This window comes from Panthera pardus, unplaced genomic scaffold (genome assembly GCF_024362965.1).
Source record: "Panthera pardus isolate Hobbes unplaced genomic scaffold, ASM2436296v1 HiC_scaffold_3, whole genome shotgun sequence".
NCBI lineage: Eukaryota > Metazoa > Chordata > Mammalia > Carnivora > Felidae > Panthera > Panthera pardus.
Genome location: NW_026526876.1, coordinates 18,715,876 through 18,737,293, shown reverse-complemented (window position 1 = coordinate 18,737,293; position 21,418 = coordinate 18,715,876). Strand labels below are relative to the sequence as shown.

Genomic DNA, 21,418 nt, shown 5'->3' with positions numbered 1-21,418 from the left:
GAGCCCGGCGTGGATGGGGCGGGGCCCGGCCCGGCCCGGCTCGGGAGGGGCGGGGCGGGGCGGGAGCAGTCTCGCCAGCGCCACCTGCCGGAGTCCCGGGGACGCTGTCCTCACCGCTCGTCCTTCGGAGGTCAGTGGCGGTACCACGCACGGGGAACATCCGCGACGCTGTCCCCACCCTGTCCTCACTCGACTCGCCCGCGCCGGGCGAGACCTACTCCTCGGCCCACAGGAAGCCATTGGTAGCAAGTGGTGGCGCCCTACCCCGTCCCAACGCCTGGGGCTCGGGCTAAAACGGGTTCCAAAGAGGAGACTTAAAGAGACCCTGTGGAGGTAGGGCAGTGATGGCTGGAGGGGGCAGGAACTTACAGGTGGTGGCCTCTTGCCCCCGACGCGAGAAGGCAGGGGTGCCTGTAACGGCTGGATCACTGCTCCCCTTTCCTTCTCTCCTACTCCAAGTACAAACAGTACTGGTAAAATAAGTTGAAAACCAGTGGACCAGCCCAAGAACCCCATCCCCCTGCTAGCCTGTGACCCGCGAAGTTCTGGGGGTGACCCCGAAGTTGGTTAAGCTCCTAGCTTGGTCTTGGCTAGGGCTGGGAAAGAGGCATAGGCCTAGCAGCTTAGGGCCCTCCCTGAGGTCGGCCCTGGGTTGCAGAAGGGCAACCAGAAGGGGCTGGAAGAGAATTGCCTCTTTTCATGGTGTGGACAAGAAGTGTCCATGGCGACTTCCTGTTGCCAGAGTTCTCTCCTCTGATTAAAACAGCTGGCGGGAGTGGTCACCAGAAAAATGAGGAAGGACGGCTGCAGCAAAAGAAAGTAATGAGTAGAAGAGATGAAAAGAATAAAGTGTACTTTATTCCACTCAAGTGGAATTTCTTTAAAAATACATTCAGGCAGCTGCCTTCCTGCAGCCCCAACCCAGGCCTCCAGTGCCCCAAACCCTACCCACAGCCTAGATCTTCAGAATTAGCAGCCAAGAGCAGGGAAGCTTCAGGAGTCGGGGTCCCAAACATACCACAAAGCCCCAGGTCAGAGCCCAAACAGTTCTTATGACAGGAGTCCGAGGGCCACGACACCCACACAGGCTTGCTCCCAGCCTGTGCCTTCATCCTGAGTCATTGCAAAGGCTGCAGCCAGCTCCCAGTCTCAGAGCAGGGTAAAGTCCTGCAGGGGACTCCTGTGCTCTTCCATGCTGGCCTCCCCTGCACAGCCAACCCTGCAGGCTGGGCTGCCCTGGGTGGGTACGTAGCGGGGCAGAACTGGGCGGAAAGGGTGGTGCTTGTGTTCTGTAAATTCCCTCTCACCCCCGTCCCCCTAAGTGCAGTGTCTCCTCTGTGCACAGAGGAGTAGATGTGAATTCTTGTGCGGACACCCCCACCCCCACTTGTGCCCTCAGCAGGCTGTCTGTCCAACCCTTTCCTTCTACCATCTGCTCACACGGCTGCTTCAGAGCTGTGGCCCTTCAGGGATGACAGAGGATGCACACAGCACCTTGGGGCACCCTGAGAGGGCAGCTGATGCCAACTGGCTCAGCTGCAAGCTTCCCCCCACCCCACGGAAGAGGAGTGATCCCAGGTAGACTAGGGAGAAGGGCCCCCATCTTCACCCACAGTCCTTCCCATCAGCACAACCCCCCACTGCCTTCAGGCTGCTGGGACCTGCCTACCACCACCACCTCCCCCCCCCCCCGCCGCCCCCAGAGGCCCTCAGCTGTGCTCCGTTGTCCAGGGGAGAGAACAGCCTGAGTGGAAATTGAGACATGAAGATCTGGGCATGGGGTGCGGGCGGGGGCGGCGGTTATAAAGTGACCAGTTCTTCCCCCAGAACTAGAAGCAAAGTTGTGTGAGGAATGCAACTACTTAGAAAAATGGCATCCGAGGAAGGCAACGGTCCCCTCCCTCACACTTTGTGAGGAGGGATGATGAGGAAGGGAAGATGGGAGTGAGATTAAGGAATGTGCTTGTAGCTTCAATGTGTATTAAATTAGTTGGTGGGAGTAAGAGCCTACACGTGAGGACCAGGCCTCTGCCAAAGGCCCAATCCCAGCCTTCGTGCTCGGGCCACGGCCCCACCCAGAGCAGGGACAGTTCTCTGGGTGGAAGGGGCTAAGAACACAGGGTAGCAGCTGCTGCCTTTCCTGTGAGCATGGGCTACAGAGGAACCACCGCAAACTCCTCGGACCAGCATGGCCGTGTCCCCACAGACCAAGTCCCGTGTGCTCTCCTTGCCCTTCTGGTGACAGACACGCTGGCTGGCAGGGATGGAGCGGGCGGCAGCTCTCAGTGCAACAAGGTCGTAGATGAGCCTGCCTTCCTTCGGGAGGTTGCCCTTCCTGCCCTCGGGCCTAGCTGTCCGCCTTCTTCATGTGGTGGAAGAGGTTACAGAAGAGCTCATACCAGAAGAACACGAAGCCGGTGGAGAGAGCAGCCTTCAGCAGGCTGGGGGACAGGCCCTTGAAGAAGCCCCTTGGGCCTTCCTCTCGAAGCACCTGCCGGGCACAATCCAGGAGGCCCTTGTAGCTGCGAACCTGGGGAGAGGAACAGGGAGGGTACTTGGTGGAGGGCAGAAGAAGAGCTCAACACGTGGGTGTTGGCTCTACTCTTTTGTCAGCCCGGCACCCGGCACATCACAGCTCCCAATAAACACTTGCTGGACAAAGAGATGACAAGGCAAAAAGGACAGAAAAGTAGACCTTTTCTTTCTCTTCCAAGTGGACTAATAATTCAGACTGAACAGATGTACCTAGAAATCAGCACTGGACAGAGCTCCTACTGACTGCGCCTCTTAAGGACCCTCTTCCCAAAGGCGCCTCCAACCCTTTATCCCATCCCACCTGGTTCCCTTTGGGTGGTTGATCTGAATCTAGCCCTTGTTAGCTTTAGCCTCCAGTCTGGCCTTCTCAGTTGACCACATATTGCTGCCAGACTCGCGTCCCCAAGACACAGCTCCCTCCAAATCTCCAGTAACTCCCCGTGGTGTTGGCAGTGGTATTATAAAGAACCAAGGGGTGCCTGGCTGGCTCAGTTGGTAAAGTATGCAACTCTTAATCTCAGGGTTGTGAGTTCAAGCCCCACGTTAAGTGAAGAAAGACGAAAGAAAGAAAGAAAGAAAGAAAGAAAGAAAGAAAGAAAGAAAGAAAGGAAAGAGAGAAAGAAAGAAAGAAAGAAAGAAAGAAAGAAAGAAAGAAAGAAAGAAAGAAAAAAGAAGGAAAGAAAGAAAAAGAGAAGAGGAAAGGGGAAGGGGAAGGAAGGGAAGGGATCAAGTCCACACTCCGTGGCCTGTATTCAGAGTGTTGCTCCATTTGGCCTCAACTTCCCTCCCTGATCTGTCGTCATCCACCACCGGTCCTCCCACAAAACCAGCCACACAGTCTGTTAGAAAAAGGGCCTAGGTCCTCTGCCCTGGGCTCTCGCCAACTGTCCAAACTCAAACCGTCCTTTCAGGACAAGGAGGAAAAAGGAGGACAATGGAAAAAGGAGGTTATAAAAACCTTGTGAACAGCTCCATATTTGTTAAAATGTATACACGTATGTTTATGCAAAGAAACAAACCTAGAGCCAAAGATTCTGCATGATTGCTACCTGTGGGCAGGTGGTGTTGGGAGTTATGTGTGATTTTAATCTTTCCGTCTAGCAGACTTCTCTGAATTTCCTACAAAGATATATTACAACTAACTCCATTCTTTCCCTTCCCTCGAGTAAGAAATGCTCCCGCCCTTCCCTGACTCCCAATCCATCCCACCCCTCTCTTCTGGGTGAAGAATGAATCCATGTATGAGTCGATCAGATTTAATTCATTCCTCTCCAGGAACCACTACAGAATAAAGCAAACAACTCTATGTGCCGGTGGGAGTCTCCTTCTCCGTGTTATTTAGTATTTTGGGGACCTTTCTCTGGCCCAAACTGAATCGAACACTTTTTAAGAGCAAACACCGAGCTCTCCTTCACCTGGATCGTCCCACAGTGCCCAACATGCACGGGGCTTTGTGTGTGGCTTTCCCGCATTTCTGGGGGTCCCCAGGGACAGGTCGGGGATGACAGAGCTGTGGGGGCTAATGCTGCCCAATGGGCAGGTGAGGGACAAGACTCAGAGCTCTCTGAGGGGGACGGCTCACCTGGCCAAAGGAGGCTCGGGCCTGCTCAAACCCTCCGACCTGCAGCCGTTTCTTGAAGAGGTCCAGGGGGTACGTGAGGGCCTTGCTGATGACTCCGGCTCCACCGCCACAGAGCAGGTTTTTGAGGTTCTCTGAGTCAAAGTGGGATTGAGGGGGATAAAGGAGAGAAGTGTTATCGGGGGCAGACAAGTTCAAGGTCAAGAGCCTAGCCCTCCACCGTGAAACAAAGACCCACCAGCACCCTGAGTCTCTGAGGAGAACCACACACAGCCATGTTGGGGAAGAGTGACAATGAGAATGGAACAGAAGTGAGGGCTTGCCGTCTGCCGTGTGACTCGGTTCAAGGCTCGGGAGGGACCAGGACGCCCACCGCTCTTCCCATCCTCCTCAAACAAGAACCAAACAAAAGACACAACCAAAACCAGGCTGCGTGTAAGTGGGACCTCAGACAAAAATGAAAACCATGACCAAAGTCAGAAATAAATTTTGACGGTGCCACCGATGGGGTGGCAAGATCCGAAAGCGAGGGGGGGTCTACAAGCAGCGGGACTGGTTTGGTTGGCTGGGTGTATTACAGAGCAAGGTCCGGAGAGCGGGATGTCTTAGCTTCTGACAGGAAGCCCTTCTTTCTCAGGTGGTTCAGAAGGAGATGTTCTGGCTTGGGGGAGGGGGTGCAGCAGAGACCCAGCTTCCCTTCGTGTGAGGGCTGTCTCACCGTTTTTCCTTCCCTCGGCAGGCATGACCCACTCATGAACGTGCTTCAGGGCGTTATAAAAGGAGAACTGGAAGCCGGCGTAGGGGAAGATGGCGATCAAGGTGGGGTTCAAGCCTTTGTAGAAGACCAAGGGGCCTTCGGTCCTGTACATGGTCACCACGGCGTCTCGAAGGGTTTTATACACCTGGACAGACATGTGCAGCTCGAGTGAGTGTGGGTGCCGGTTTAGCCCTAGAACACCGCCCATCACATGCATCCCTCATCGAAAATCCCAGCTGCCAGGAGCATTACTTGTCCTGCCAAGAGGACAGAGAAAATATTGGACAAAAACTTCAACGGTGGGGTTTTCCAGCAACAACCTTTCTAGCTCTTTACAAAACTCGTCTGTCTGCACAAGTGCACACAAGAATGTGCCCAAAGACAGCTGCCACAGTGTCCCGCACAAGAGCAAAGACGCAATGTCCACCCCTGGGCACAGGACGTCAAAAGAACACAGAGCAGCTGTTAAAACGCCATCTATGCGGCTGATAAGGGATCATCCCCCAAACAGACAGCTAAATGAGCACAGCGGGATGCAGAACAGGTATGGTGCTTGTGGAGGAAAAAAACTATGCAGAGATTATCCTGCACAAAGATCCACAGGAAGCAAGGAAGGGCGAGCATTACCTCCATGTGGGGAAAGGTGGGGGCAGGGGAAGAGGGAGATTCACCATTTTAGATTCTCTGGGTATTTGCCAGGTGCATATATTTAACCTTTCGTGAACTGTCAGCAGGCCATCTCCACGTAGGAAGACAACAGGGCACGGATTTTCCTTCTACTCAACATATACTCTCTGCAGTGGACCAGAGGGGGTTGTGGGCGCAGCGAGGCACGGCCCAGACAGGGCAGCTGAGGGAGTTACTCTGCACGGAGAAGGGAGGACCCTGGCCGCCTCCTCACCACTTGGCTCCCAGACGCTGGCAGCCACACTGAAGGATTTCGCCCCGGGGGATGTCCACGAAAGGGCCAGGACTCAGAGGAAGGCCATGAGGCAACAAGCCTGCCATGCACCCACAGTCTCACTCTGCTTCCCTGTGCCCCCTTTAACACCAGGCTGGCAGCCAAGGGACACACACATCTGAGGAAAGCCTTCATAAACAACGGAGACCAGGGGCACCTGGCTGGCTCAGTCAGTAGAGTGTGCAACTCTTGATTTCAGGGTCATGAGTTGGAGACCCATGTTGGGCATAAAGATGACTTAAAAAAAACAAAAAAAAAAACCAAAAATAAAAAACCCAGAAAACATAATGATCGATGGGAGGCACAGAAATCATCTGGAAGGAAGAAACAGTATAGACAAAAGAAGAAAACTAAGGGAAATGGAAACCAACCACAGAATTGGAAGTGATATTCTCAGGCCACAGAGAAGGGATCACCTCCGTGATATTTTTAAAAGAGGTAAGGGGAACGCCTGGGTGGCTCAGTCGGTTAAGCGTCCGACTTTGGCTTAGGTCATGATCTTGCAGTTTGTGAGTTTGAGCCCCTCGTCGGACTGTCTGGTGTCAGTGCGGAGCCCACTTTGGATCCTCTGTCCCCCCCCCCCCCGCCCCTCCCCAGCTTTCGTGCTCTCTCTCTTTCAAAAATAAATAATCATTAAAAAAAAAAAAAAAAAAAGGTAAGCTTCAGAGAACAAGACAAGCTCTTGAGAGAAAAATCTTTGTGAGTTTGAATTGGGCAAAGATTTCTTAGATAAAATACCCAAAGCAAAATCCATAAAAGAACAAATTGATAAACTGGACCTTACCAAATTAAAAGCATCTTCAAAAGAGACTATAAGAGACAGGGGCACCTGGGTGGCTCAGTTGGTTGAGCATCTGACTGCGGGTCAGGTCATGGTCTCATGGTCTGTGGGTTCGAGTCCTGCGTCGGGCTCGCTGCAAAGCCCACTTCAGATCCTCTGTCCAGTGTGTCCAGGAAAAAGGTCTGGACTAAAGGGTCCAGGAAGTACCCAACACAACAAATGACAGAGGGACCAGTGCACATCACTGGTAAACTTCTAGAATGTCAGGAATCAGGAAGGGATCCTGAAAGCTCCCAAGGCAGGAAGGGTGATAGTTTCATATAAAGGGTCATTAATCAGAGTGATTCTGGACTTCTCCCCAGCAACACTGAGAGCTACCTAGAATTCTATACCCAAATCATGAGTCAAGTGTAAGTAAGGGTCAAATTAAGGCATTTTCTATCAAGGCTTCTCTAAAGAAGCCATATCTCATGTTGTGCTCCACCAAAATGAGGGATTAATCAAGAGAAGACACAGGACCCAGCAAGAGAATTTCTAACAGAACAGCTGGCAACAGTCCTGGGACAAAGAGTCCACACTGAAGCCAGAGGGTGAAGGCTGCCAGAGTGGAGGGCTCCAGAAGAGGCTCTGTAATAAAGTGGGACAGATGACCACAGGCTGACCCTATCAAGAGGATAACTTCGTGATGAGCATGCAGAAAGCTAAACAAATAAAATACAAGGCAATCACTAACTTCAGGCAAGACAAAAATATAAAAGAAAATGTAATCATAATGTATTTCAAGGCTCAGCAATAACATTTACATAATCATATCTGCAAGACACTGATATTGATCTAGCCAAAATCTAGAAATCAGGTATACTGTAATCAGACAAAGGAGGAAACACAAGCACACGAGGGTGATGGTAAAGAGGTAAACTCTTATCTTCCACAGTAGCCATCAAGAGTTACTGTCTATAATTTAAAAATTAGAAAGAAAAAGAGACAGGGCGCCTGGGTGGCTCAGTCAGTTGAGTGACCGACTTTGGCTCAGGTCACGATCTTGCAGTTTGTGAGTTCGAGCCCCGCGTTGGGCTCTGTGCTGATGGCTCAGAGCCTGAAGCCTGCCTCAGATTCTGTGTCTCCCTCTCTCTGCCCCTTCCCCGCTCATGCTCTGTCTCTCCGTCTCTCAAAAATGAATAAACGTTAAAAAATTTTTTTTAAATAAAATAAAAAAAGAAAGAAAAAGAGACAGAGATGTAGAAGGTTAAGCATGCTATGAAGAATTAGGAAGTAAATAATGGAAGAAGAGGCACGAGTATTAAAGTGGTTGCCTCTTGGGGACTGGAATCAGGGTGGCTGGTGTTTTCTTTATAATTCATGCAGAACCACCAGACTTTTTAACCTATATTGCTGATTAAGAAACATTTTAGGGGTGCCTGGGTGGCTCAGTCGATTAAGCATCTGACTTCAGCTCAGGTCATGATCTCGTGGTCTGTGATTCAAGCCCCACCTCAGGCTCTGTGGTGACAGCTCAGAGCCTGGAGCCTATTTCAGACTCTACGTCTCCCTTTCTCTGCCCCTCCCCTGCTCGTGCCCTGTCTCTCTCTCTCTCTCCTTCAAAAATAAGATAAAAACATTAAAAAAAAGATGTTACCAAAAAAACCAGAAACATTTTAAAGTTGAGGATTTACACCATGGCCACTACTGATCTGCAGCTTTTTTAAAAAAATTTTTTTAGTGTTTTATTTATTTTTGAGAGAGAGAGAGAGAGAGAGAGAGACAGAGACAGAGCATGAGCAGGGCAGGGGCAAAGAGAGAGGGGGACACAGAATCTGAAACAGGCTCCAGGCTCTGAGCTGTCAGCACAGAGCCCGACATAGGGCTCGAACCCACGGACCGCGAGATCATGACCTGAGCCAAAGTTGGACCCTCAACTGACCTAGCCACCCAGGCGCCCCTGATCTGCAGCTCTTAAACAGATCTTTTCCATTCACTTTTGCACACAGATGATTTCCTGATCATTCCAGAATCTAGAATCCGCATCTCAATCGCCTTAGCTAGAGGTAATGAGCTATTCTCTTTTCTCTTATATTTTTTCCTTCTCACAGACTTCTTTGGTTAATTTATTACTGAAGTATAATTGACATACAATGTTATATTAGTTTCAAGGCGCACCTTCTCATAGATTTTTTTTTTCCCCTAAAGGCTGGGCAGTCACGGAAGAGGACTCTAGCATCCCAGAGCAGGGAAGGTGATGGAGTGTCATCCCTCGTTTTTCCTCATCCCCGCAGCCACCATGTTGCTGAGGTCTGTCTGTCTTTTCCATCTACAAACACCTTTCGTCCCCATCTCTCTGCTCAGTGCCTAGGGCCCCTCATCTCATTTCCCCATTAGGAGAAACCTCTATTTCCCACTGAAGTGCCATCCAGAGGGATCTAGTTCTCATGCTCCATTCATGAGCTCGCAGGTTGTTCCCAGGGTACTTTGCCCTTCTGAACCACAAAAGTCATCAGGATGTCTCTTGAACAAAAGGGCTTCACCAACCCAGGATCTCCAGCCCAGGCAACACCAAGAACCAGCAGAACTGAAACCACAGTTATTCTTTTTTTTTAAATTTTTTTTTCAACGTTTTTTATTTATTTTTGGGACAGAGAGAGACAGAGCATGAACGGGGGAGGGGCAGAGAGAGAGGGAGACACAGAATCGGAAACAGGCTCCAGGCTCCGAGCCATCAGCCCAGAGCCTGACGCGGGGCTCGAACTCACGGGCCGCGAGATCGTGACCTGGCTGAAGTCGGACGCTTAACCGACTGCGCCACCCAGGCGCCCCAAAACCACAGTTATTCTTAAGCAGAGCATCATTCCCCACCCTAAAGCAGAAGGGAGACGGAAAAATTCTTCCGTCGAGAAGAATCGGGTTGAGCATGGGCACACGCGCACATACACGTGCACGCACACGTACTGCTGTTCTTATGTAAGTCCAGGAAACGGAGATTACGGTGGGGGGCTCTATTTCAGGATTTAATCCCTCCCTTTCACTCAGTAAGTTCTTCCTGGAATCTGACTCAAACTTTCGGCGTAAACCAAAAACAACTCTCACAATAACCCAGCAATACGATCTCAAGTCTCACTCTCCCGGACGCCCTCACCGTCCAGCCTGCTGTTCAGGATTTGTTCTGTCTCCCACGTGAGGCTGTGAGCACCCTGCACGGGGCTCAGCACAGTTACGGGTGTCACAGATGGACCAGCTGAGGGGACGCAAACCCCGGGTGCTCCCACTTTGTTTCCTCTAAGGAAAAGAGCCCCACCTCCTGGACCACCTTCGGCGACTCATTCCTGCCTCCTCTGGCCCGGCCACTCACCTTGGGCTCACCCTGAGCTGCAAAGCGGGTGCGCAGGACGTCCACAGGGTGCACGGCGAGGGTGGCCGTGCTGGCAGACAGGCCTCCGCACACAAAGTGCACAGAGAAGTCGCGGGCATCGTACTTGCTGGCTCTGTGCACCAGCTCGGTCAGCAGTTCAAACGACAGAAACTGCAAGAGCACGTGACAAAGTTACTGACAACCCCCCCACCCAAAACGCCACCATGATCCATGCGCGGCCCGGTTCTACAGGCGAGGAAATATTCTTAGGCAGCGACGGGACACGATAAATATCTGATTTTGTTCAGAGCACAAATGCCATTTTCTATTCACATTTTCTACTGTGAGGAGAGCCAAATATCCAAAGGGTTAAGAAAATATATGAGAAAAAATTTTACATCAGAAAGTTCTACTCCTCAACTGAGTTTCCTCAGAACCAGGCAAGCAAGGCCCTTATTTGATTCTCGGTGGGCAACCCTGGGGCTCACCTGGCGGTGGCACCGTTTGACAGACGTTCTGCCCTGGAGCAGAAATTCTCTTGGGAGAATTCCACATGTTCCACATTCTATGGCGTAAACCCGCTTTGCTCAGATCTTCCCCAGCCAACTCAGATGGGCCAGGGTCCCGAGAGCACGCTGCTGTATTTACTCATCACGCTGCGGTACCTGAGTGCCAGCCGCTGAGGCTGAAAGGCACGGGCGCGTCAACTCATGAGCTCCCGACCCGAGCCATCGCTGTGATGTCATAGGAAAAGCAGGCAGGGACTGCTCGGGCCCCAGCTGCCCAGGTGGGCATCCCGGCTCGGCTGCCTTTCCAGCTAGTGACTTTGGTTGGGGTCATTCCCTAAGCTCTCTCTGCCTGGTCTTCCGTCTATAACACAGGAGTGACCACAGAACACCCCTCAAAGCGCTTAAAGCAGAGCCTGGCTCACCATTAGCACCACACGCAGGCAGCCTACTGCCACCACTCCGACCGTACGGCTGCAAGCCATCCGCCACGAAATCAACCGGCACCAGCCGCACGAATGTGTGAACAAAAGTCAAGGAGCCTGAATTCTCATCCTGGCCCCACCACTTCCAGGCTGTGTGGCCTCTGGCGGCTCGCTGACCCTCTCTGTGATCCACGTAACGTCTATTCTACCTCCCTCACAATGCTGCTGGGAAGTCTAAAGGAAGCACAGATGTGAAAATGCTATTTTGAAAAAATGCAAAGATTTGTATCGCCCTTTGCCAAGCATGGCGTCAAGACAGTCTCCTAGGGGCAACATCTAATATTCAGTCGGTGCAAAGTGCCCGCGGTGGGGAGGAGGTGCGCAAGGGAATACCCGTGGTATAACTCAGTCTGACTGTCTTCAATTTCAGACTTCAAACTTCAGGTAGTTTCGCAGTTAAGACAAGTAAGAAGTGTGGTGACCGCTCCTGCTGCCCTACCCAGACAGGGTCCCTGCAGGCCCCACCCTCCCTGTGTTCCACTATTGAACAACTCCAACCCAGGGGCCTGGCCCGTTCCCCTGCCACCTACTTGGACAGCTCCATAGCCTATAGAGAGAAGCTGGGCTGGGATGTGTCCTTTCCAGAATGCTGTCGGGCCTTCCTCCAGCAAAATCTGTCTCGCAGCCTGGAGGATCCCGTGGTATTTTGCACCGGGATCACTGCGAGACAGGCGCTCAATCTGAAGCTAGGGATCAAAATTGAAAAAGTCAGGACAACAGGAGCAGGTGTGGGGTGAGAAGGAGAACTTTCAGAAAAGGTTAACAAAGGCAGCTAAGTGCTTCTCTTTGACAAAACTCCAAGAAGAGAGAACTTGCCCTCTAGCCCATTATGTGGAATGAGGGGAAAAAGGTACCTGGAAACGGATCTTGATGACATCCAAGGGGCTGATCATCACCCGCGTGACAAGTCCAGACACAGACCCAGCCACCGCCACCTCGGAACTGGAGATATTCCTGCCATCAGCTTGGGGGTCATAGCCAACCATCCCTGCCCCTGGCCCATACAACGCCCATCAGTTTCAGGCTGCAAGCAAGAGACGTGGAGTAAACACCAGAGCAAGTCTTAGGGTCTCTGCTCATATGCCACCTCCTCAGAGCAGTCCTCCCGGACCATTCCATCTAAAACAGCACCTACATGCCCTCTTGTCCCCTCGCCCTGCTTTAGTTTTCTTTATGGCATTAGCACACTGGATGTTTATTCTGCACGCTTCTTGTCACCCTCCCCCTCTGGAATGTGAGCCCGTGAAAATGTGGCCTGGCTCCCATTTGCCCATCCCTGTATTTCCAGCGCCTGGAACAGAGCCCAGCATGGTGAGTGGTCATATTTGTTAACTGAATGAACAAACAGGCTTGGGCGGAAATCATTCACTTCCAGAGATCAGCTTGCTTTCCAAGACACCTGGCTTTATGGCCAACTCCCATCTAAGGTAAAGTCCCAGGCTGAGCCAGCATGACAGCAGATGAGCATGGAGGGAGACGTCAGACACGCAGGCTCCAGGAGCGGCCCATGGGACTCTCCAACAAGCCAACGTGATCCCAAGGAAGAGCCCAGAGACTCCTTAGCTTTCTCCATTGCCTCCCCAGCTGCAGCAATGGTGGGGGGCGGGGGGGCCTGCTAGGCTTTGAAATGATACTTCCCGGCCCACCCGATCCCTACCGACCTCCTCGACCTCACCCTGGACCTCTCTTCAGCCACTTCAATCAGGGTAGGCTCCGCTCCGGACAAGTTTCTGGAAAACACTGCTTGAATTCCTACTGCCAGCCTTGCTTCTGCATCTACTGTCCCCCATGTCTGAAACACAGTGGCTCTTCCCCACCTCATATGCCCCCACTCACTCTTCCCCCGTAGCTCCTCCCCCTGCATCAGGGCTCAGCTAAAGAGCATCCCCGCCACGGACCGGACTCACGTCCTCTCTAGCATTCACAGCACTCGCTCTGGTTGAGAACCACTGTTCTCAAGAAACACTAGCAATGGTGTATAAAATGGCATGCATTACATCACTCTTTGTAAAACTGGATATAACACAAAGGGATGCATAAATACACTAAGTCACATCCAAGCAATGGACTCGTACGTCGCCATTAAGAACGAGCCAGAGTGATACGCACACTTGAAAAGATGTCCATAATACACTGAAACGTGAGGCAAAAAAAAAAGCAGCAGGTTTCAGAACAGCATGTCTAGCAAAACCCCATTTTTGCAAAAGTAAACCAGCAAGACCTAGGACACTGTGTATGGTAGTAGAGAGCACCGGGTAAAGTCTGGAACAGCGCACCCGCCAACAGGCTGGTTAAGATTACCTTTAGGGGAAGGGTTGGGAAAGGAAGACAGAAAATACATCTCTCCCTTTCTCTTTCTTTTTTTTTAATGTTTCTTTTACTTCTGGGAGAGAGAGAGAGAGAGAGGAGAGAGAGTGTGTGTGTGCACGTGCGTGAGCAGGGGAGGGACAGAGAGAGAGGGAGACAGAGGTTCTGCAGTGGGCTCCGGACAGCAGACAGCCCAATGTGGGGCTCGAACTCACAAAACATGAGACCATGACCTGAGCCATAGTCAGACGCTTAACCGACTGAGCCACCCAGGCACTCCTCTCCCTTTTTGTTTACACAATTCTATATCATACGAATTTGTTACAAAACTAAATATAAATGATTTTAGAAGGGACCGCAGAACCAACCTAGTTTTTGAATACCAACAGTTACAATAAAGTCAGTGCCCACAGAGAGACAAGGTCCACCCCACCACTGATTCTTTTTCTCCTCTGGAACTCTGAGAGCCCCAAACTCACGCTTCTGAAAGTAGGAAAGTAGTGCTCCAATCCATCCTTACAATTAACAAGGCATTTCCATGGGGCTCTCTCAGCAAAGTATTCTAAAATATTTTATTACAAGTCTAATGGTATGGGAGCACCTGGGTGACTCCAGTCGGTAGAGCATCCAACTCTTAATCTCAGGGTCATGAATTCAATCCTCGCACTGGGCGCGGAGCCTACTTAAAAAGAAAAAAGTCTCAGGGCACCTGGGTGGCTCAGTCGTTTAAGCATCTGACTCTTGATTTCGGCTCAGGTCATGATCTCACAGTTCATGGGATCAAGCCCTGCATCAGAGTCTGCCCTGACAGTGTGGAACCTGTTTGGGATTCTCTATCTCCCTCTCTCCCTGTCCCTCCCCTCTCCCCCGCCCCTCTCAAAATAAATAAACATATATTAAAACAAAAACAAAAACAAAAAAAGCCTCATGATGTGAAACTGCCACCCCTCCAGGAATGTGTCCATTTCTCGGCACTTTCTTCCCCCCACTCTCAAAGGAGGAGGGAGATCTGGTCTTGCCCACCAACTTCTGAGACATTAATTCAAGCTGCTTCTCTCCAGGCACCTGTGAGAAACAGATGATTGACAGGCAAAACCTCCACTGCTGAGGTCTCACTGAGCAGGGTGAGCTCTCTGCCATCAGGAAGGGAATGAGGTATTTCTACAAATAAGCTGCTGTGCATAGCTGGACATAACATTAAATCTCATATCAATAAACTTGAGTTTAAGTTCTGCCTCCCTAGTACCCCCAGAGGCTTATTTAACCTGGGTTCCCATCCCTCTCCTGGAAAATGAGAATGATGTCCGCCCTGCCCAGCCCAGACTGGTGGGAGGATCATGCACGATAACATATGTGGTAAAGTTTTGTAAAAAAAGGTAAAAGTTTTATACACGTGAAAGGGCTGGTTAAATACAGTTCAGTAGTGACCTTACGTTTCCCGCTTGCTGGATTTCCTTCTTGTACCAGTAAGCCTTGATATTTATCTAGAGACAAAATAAAAATGAAATAGAGCTATACGCATGATATGTAGACTAGAGCACCCAGAGGATGGGGGGCCGCTGGAGTGAGTGGCAGGGTGGATGGGGTGCGTGAGAGTTTGCCTTGGCCCGGCCATCCCCCTTCTCTTACTGCGGAAGCCCCTGAGATCGGATATGAATGGTGAGCTCGGGTGCCCGTGTGCCCAAGTGTTCAACGGGGGCGGTGGGGGTGGGGTGGGGGGGGATGTCCCCGCAGGTGTCCCCGCGTGTGGACGCAGGTGTCCAGGAGTGGCTCGGAGCGTCTTCTCTCCGAGTCCGAGAAGATGCCAGCCAAACAGACACCCACGTGTATGGGTGTCCCGCGTGTGTGCGGTTTTGCCTCCTGCGCCGCTGAAGATGCTTCTTAGGTCAGGCGTGACACGAGTGCGTACAGACCCTGCTCCCTCGTGAGTGCTGGCGCGCGTGTGCGACCCCCGGGTCCCCAAACGCACGGTGAGGAAGTAAGAGGTAGAGGCCACTCACCCGGCACGAAGGGCGCGGCCCGGCTCCGCGCGCTTCTCTTCCTATCTACTCCAGCAGTCTCACAGCAACCCTAACTGAACTCAGCAGTAACTGACGGGCTCCGGGGCCAATCACTGCGCAGCTTCCGACATACGCCGGACCAATAGTTGCACAGTCGTAGAACCGCAACACCTCTCGCAAGGTGTAGCTGGGTAATGTAGTCCGCCGCTACGAAGGCGGGTCCCCGTGCAAGAAGTAGAGCTTTCTGGGAGATGTAGTCTCGCCGCGCGCGTGGCGCGTCCCCAAGTCAGGCTGCGCCCTTGGAGGTGTCGGCGCCAAGTGGTGTGTGGCTTTCGTCGTCCAACCGGCAGGTGGAAGCTTGGGGTGCGCTGAACTTGACCCGTTTTTCTCAAAACCCTCGTAGTCTCAGAACCCGGACAATCTAAACTTGGGAGAGATGGCGGGAAGTTTAGCTAAAACCTGGAGGACTTAGGAGTGAGACTAGATGGGTTTTTGAAACTAGGAAGAAGACGGCAAAAATGTAGAGGTTTTGTTTTCCCCTAGAGTTTATTATGCATAATTTCTCATTATAAAAATGATATAGAAATACATTACAGACCCTACAGAAAATGTAGAAACGAAGGGAGGAAGTGAGTCATACTACCACTCAAGCCAAGTAGCATCAGCGTTTTTTGCAGGACCGTATTCCCGATTTTTAAATTGCATTTTCCACATTAGTGCAATCACTTTGACGCACACTTTTAAACCATTTTCATTGCACAAGTTAAAACATTCATTCATATACAAAAGTAAAATAGCCTAATGAACACCATACAATCATTACTCAACTTTAACAATGAACCAATTCAAGGTCAATTTTGTGTCCCTTAATCCCTGCACCGATGTCGCCCCCTAACATTATTTTGAAGTAAATACCAGACAACATATGATTTCACCAGTTAACATTTCAGAATGTATCTTTAAAAGACAAGCACTCCCCTTTTAAAGCATATCCCCCAAACTTACCATCCCCACCCCCCAAAAATTAACTATAATTTTTCTAATATTATCAAATCTCAAATTAGTGTTTACATTTCCCTGATTGACCTATCACTTTTAATGACATTTAAAAATGTCATTTTTTTTAAAAGTTGGGCTAATTGCTATCCAGGCTATACACTGGAACTGGTTAGTATGTCTCAAGTCTTTTCAAATCTATGGTTTCCCTCTTCTCTGATTTTTGCTTGCAATTTCTTTCATGTTCTCATTTCTTTTCCTTTCTTTCTGATTTGTTTTATAAGAACCTAGGTGGTTTATCCCGTAGCGTTTTCCCCAGTCCGGATCTGGCTTGTGGCATCCGCATGGCATTGTTTTAACATCTTTCTCTGCCTCCTGTGTTGTTTGCTAGGAGGTCTGATCGGATCAGGTTTGATTTTTTACTTTACAAGATTACTTATGCGGTGTTGCGGACTTCTATAAGGAGAATCACAGTGCCTGCGTGTCTCTCATTTTGTGATGTTTGCAGTCATTAATATCACCACACTGCCTGGGGGTTGTAAATAGTGACATCATTTCAGCATTTATTAGCTGGACTATCTGTAAGAGGAATATCCCTTCATTGGTTAATTGATTATATGAAGTACACTTCATAGAAGAAAGGCAGGATAAATGCGTGACTCTTTATTTTTAGCAGTTTTCAAAATAATTAACTGGTTCCCTAGTATCTTTCAAAGGTGATTGATCAATGAGATTTTTTATTGTTATTATCATTATGACCACAAAACATGTTTTATTTACATTTTTATTTGTTTTTTAAGTAAGCTCTACCCCCAACATGAGGCTTTAATTCACGATCCTGAGATCACGAGTCACATACTCTACCGACTGAGCCACCCAGGCGCCCCCACATAGGACATATTTTATATCTATCATTTGAACATATGGATTTAAACAGATTTGTCCTCGGGGCACCTGGCTGGCTCAGTTGGTAGAGCATGTGACTCTTGATCTCGGGGTTGTGAGTTCAAGCCCCATCTGGGTGTAGAATTCACTTAAAAAATAAAATAAAATAAAGAACCATATTTGGCTAGTGGGTGCCTATTCAAGTTGCCTATGAATCCTTTTGGCAAAATGTCTAGCTTCCTACTTTCTGGTGTAACAGGCTTTCTGGTGTTCTAGGCTCATCACAAGTTTTAAACAGTTTTATTGGAGTATAACTGACATTATGTGTCTTTTAAAAAATGTTTATTATATATATTATATATATGTGTATATATATATATATATATATATATATATATATATATATATATTTTAGTGTTTATTTTTGAGAGAGACAGAATATGAGCAGGGGAGGGGCAGAGAAAGAAAGAGTCACAGAATCCAAAGCAGGCTCCAGGGTCTGAGCTGTCAGCACAGAGCCCGATGCGGGGCTTAAACTCACGAGGCCTTGAGATCATGACCTGTAAAATGTTTATTATAGTTTTGAGAAAGAGAGCACAAGTAGGGGTGGGGCAGAGAGAGAGGGAGACAGAGGACCCAAAGCAGGCTCTGTGCTGACCACAGAGAGCCCAATGCAGGGCTCGAAATCACAAACCGTGTGATCATGACCTCAGCTGAAGTCAGACGCGCAACTGACTGAGCCACCCAGGCGCCCCAACAATTTTATGTTCTGACGTGTGGTGTATATCGCGACAAAAATAGCGAACATATGTCTGTGACTCCAAAAGATTACTTGTGCTCCCTCACTATCCCACCCTCTTCTCCCTCCCTCTTCCCCAGGCACTCTCTGATCTGCTTTCTGTCATCATAGGTTAGTTTGCAGTTCATAGAATTTTCTATAAATGGAATTATATATGATGTCCTTTTTGTCTGGCTCCTTTGCCTCAGCATAATTATCTTGAGATTGATCCACATTGTGCGTATCATGAGTTGATTCCTTTTTCTGGCTGAGTAGTATCCCACTGTATGGATATACAACACTTTGATCATCCAGTCACCTGTTGATGAATATGTGGGTTGCTTCCAGTTTGGGGCAATTACAAATAAAGCTGCGATAAATATTCACATATAAGTCTTTGTATTGACATCTGCATTCATTTCTCTTGGGTGCAAATCTCAGAGTGGAATGGCTCGATCATAGAGTCGGTGTATATTTAACTTTGTAAGAAACTGCCAAAGTGTTTTCCAAAGTAGTTGTACCATTTTACTTCCCCACCCCCACCCCAGCAGGATGACATTTCTAGTTCCTCTACCTCCTTGGTAAGGTGATTCTTTATGAATCTATCCATTTTAACAGGTATGTAGTAGTATCTCATTGTGGTTTTAATTTGCATTTCCCTAGTGCCATATCTTTTGAATATCTTTTTGTATGCTTACTTGCTATCCTTACATCCCCTTGGTGCTCAAATCTTTTGTCCATTTTTTAAGCTTTTTTTTTAATGTTTATTTATTTTGAGAGAGAGAGAGAGAGAGAGAGAGAGAGAGACAGAGCGTGAGCAAGGGAGGGGCAGAGAGAGGGGGAGACACAGAATCTGAAGCAGGCTCCAGACTCTGAGCTGTCAGCCCAGAGCCTGATGCGGGGCTCGAACTCACGAACTACAAGATCATGACCTGAGCCAAAGTCAGATGCTTAACTGACTGAGCCACCCAGGCACCACTCTGTTGCCTATTTTTAATTGGATTGCCTTTTTTTTTTTTTAAAGGGGAGAGAGCAGGAGAGAGGGAAAAAGGGAGAGAGAGAGAGAGATAGGGAGAGGGAGAGAATCTCAAGCAGGCTCCATGCCCAGTGCCAAGTCCAAAACAGGGCTCAATCCCATAACTCTGGGATCGTGACCTGAACCAAAATCAAGAGTCGGACACTCAACCGACTGAGCAACCCAGGTGCCCATGGATTGCTTTGTTTCTTAGTGTCGAATTTTGAGAGTTCTTCTGTTTTCTGGATATAAGCCCCTTATCATAATATATGTAGCTTCTCATGAGCTATGTGGCTTGTCTTTTCACTCATGTCTTTCAAAGAGCCCAAGTTCTTAATTTTAATAAAGTCAAGTTTATTGATTCTTTTCCTCTTTTACGGATCATGCTTTTGATATCATATCTAAGAGTTCCTTGCCTAGCCAAAAAAAAACCAAAACATTTTTCTTCTACATTTTCCAATAGAAATTTTATAGCTTTAGGTTTTACATCTAGGTCTCTGATCCCTTTTGGTGTTTGTTTGCTTGTTTGTTTAAGGAAGCTCTAGGCCCAGCCTAGGGCTTGAACTCACAACCGCAAGTCACATGCAGGATGCTTGGTTGCAGGAAGAGCATATGATTCTTGATCTAGAGGTCATGGGTTTGAACCCTACACTGGGTCTAGAGATTACTAAAAAAAAATAAATAAACTTAAAAAAAAAAAAAGAGTCACATGCTCTACTGACTGAGTCAGCCAAGCAGCCCTGGGTTCATTTTTGTGTATGACATGAGATATGGACAGAAGTTCTTCCTCCTTTTTTTTTTTTTTTTTTTTTTTTTGGATAGTTCATTGTTCCAGCACTGGAAATCACTGTGGTTTTTGTTGTCGTTGTCGTTGTTGTTGTCGAAAAGTCTATTCTTTTCCCATTGAATTACCTTTTGTAACTTGGTTGAAACTCAGTTGCTCTGGGGCGCCTGGGTGGCTCAGGTTGAGCGCCTGACCTTGGCTCAGGTCACGACCGCACTGTTCGTGAGTTTGAGCCCCGCATCGGACTCGCTGCTGTCAGTGCAGGGCCTGCTTCGGATCCTCTGTTCCCCTCTCTGCCCCTCCCCTGCACATGCTCTCTCTCTTTCACAAATAAACATTTTAAAACATCAGTTGTTCATATATACGCAGAATTTTGACTTCTGCTTTCCTTTGACAAGCATTGTCCACATGGGAAGTGGATGGTTATAAATGTTATGGTGGCCCACAGTGGGCAAAACCAGGTACAGAAATTTGACATTTTGTCCTTCACGAAAATGTTCTCCACTTTGCCCTTCAGGGCACCCCCTCACCCCCACCCCCGGTCCTCACTCACCTCCTCTGTCTCTTTGCTTAGATTGCCTTATTTTGCCATGAAAGCCCAGCCTCTGTTATATCTCTGTTTTCATCAGTTTTGTGGACTGACTGGCTACCTCTCCCACATAATCTCTTCAGCTATGGAGATCTTTGGTTCTATTTTGTTCTGGACTAGAACAAGCCCACATTTTAGAACAGGTCTCCCGACGGTCACTCAATAGGTAAGGCAGCAGGACTTTGGCTACTGGCTAGTTGTAGGGTGAGTTAGACTCAGGGAACTACAGACCGCAAGAACCGGAAAGACTCATGGAAATCACGTAGTCCAGCCAGGGCCCAGAGGGGCTAGGCGGTGTGCCCAAGGTCCTTCAAAGGCAGATGGCAAATTCGCGGCCCAGCGGAAATGAGATCACTGGCAGGTGCCAGCCTTCCTGGGCTCACACCTTGGCTCCGGCTTTTGCATATTTAAAATCTGGTCATCTCATTTTAAGTTAAATATACTAAGTATATCCTATCGTGCGGAAAGAGAAACCGGAGAAAAGCGGTTCCCGTCAGCTTGGGGAAGTGAATCCTTCTGTGACCTCATCAAAATTTACCCTAAAGAGACCTATTAAAAGCTTCTTTGGATTTCCCCTGCCTTCTCAGAGGAAGTAAATACCTCCTTGGCCTTGACCACATAGGGTTGGTATTTATCAACTCCTCCACCAATGATCTGTCCAATCACAGGCAAAAGAATCTCTTATTGCCCGAGCCGTCAGCTGTGCCACCAAGAAGAGTCCTGAGAGCCAGGAGGTAATTTGCTGTGGCTCTGTAGCCAGGCACGCCTTCCTTTGGGCCACAGTTTCTCTACCTATGAAGATGGAAGTGTTAGGGGCACCTGGGTGGCTCAGTCGGTGAAGTGTCCGACTTCGCACAGGTTATGATCTCGCTGTTCACGGGTTCGAGCCCCGCGTCGGGCTCTGCTGTCAGCTCAGAGCCTGCTTCAGATCCTCTGTCCACCCCCCCCCCATCCTCCCCTGCATGCACTTTCTCTCTCTCTCTCTCTCAAAAATAAATAAACATTAAAAAAAGAGGGCGAGATGGAAATGTTGGACTACAGGGTGTCCAAGCTTTGCTGCCTCTGTGCTTCCAAAGGTATAAAAATATCTGCATTTTTAGTAGGCATCCCAAGGGTT

The 21,418-nt window shown here is 49.1% G+C and overlaps 1 protein-coding gene across 3 annotated transcripts; it reads right to left on the bottom strand.

The window, feature by feature from the left end:
* Positions 1–836: 836 nt before the first annotated feature.
* Positions 837–15,363, bottom strand: SLC25A19 (solute carrier family 25 member 19). 3 transcript variants are annotated; one of them, XM_019466242.2, is made up of 8 exons: positions 15,255–15,363; positions 14,683–14,738; positions 11,802–11,971; positions 11,478–11,633; positions 9,957–10,127; positions 4,833–5,016; positions 4,118–4,248; positions 837–2,530 (listed from the first exon to the last, which is right to left on the bottom strand). In XM_019466242.2, exons 3-8 carry the CDS (start codon positions 11,931–11,933, stop codon positions 2,348–2,350), a joined length of 957 nt encoding a protein of 318 aa, XP_019321787.1. In that variant the 5' UTR covers positions 11,934–11,971; positions 14,683–14,738; positions 15,255–15,363; the 3' UTR covers positions 837–2,347. The 3 variants fall into 3 exon arrangements, with proteins under 3 accessions (XP_019321787.1, XP_019321788.1, XP_019321789.1); XM_019466243.2 differs by having other exon boundaries at positions 14,688–14,738; XM_019466244.2 differs by lacking the exon at positions 14,683–14,738 and having other exon boundaries at positions 15,255–15,359.
* Between the last annotated feature and the right edge of the window lie 6,055 nt (positions 15,364–21,418).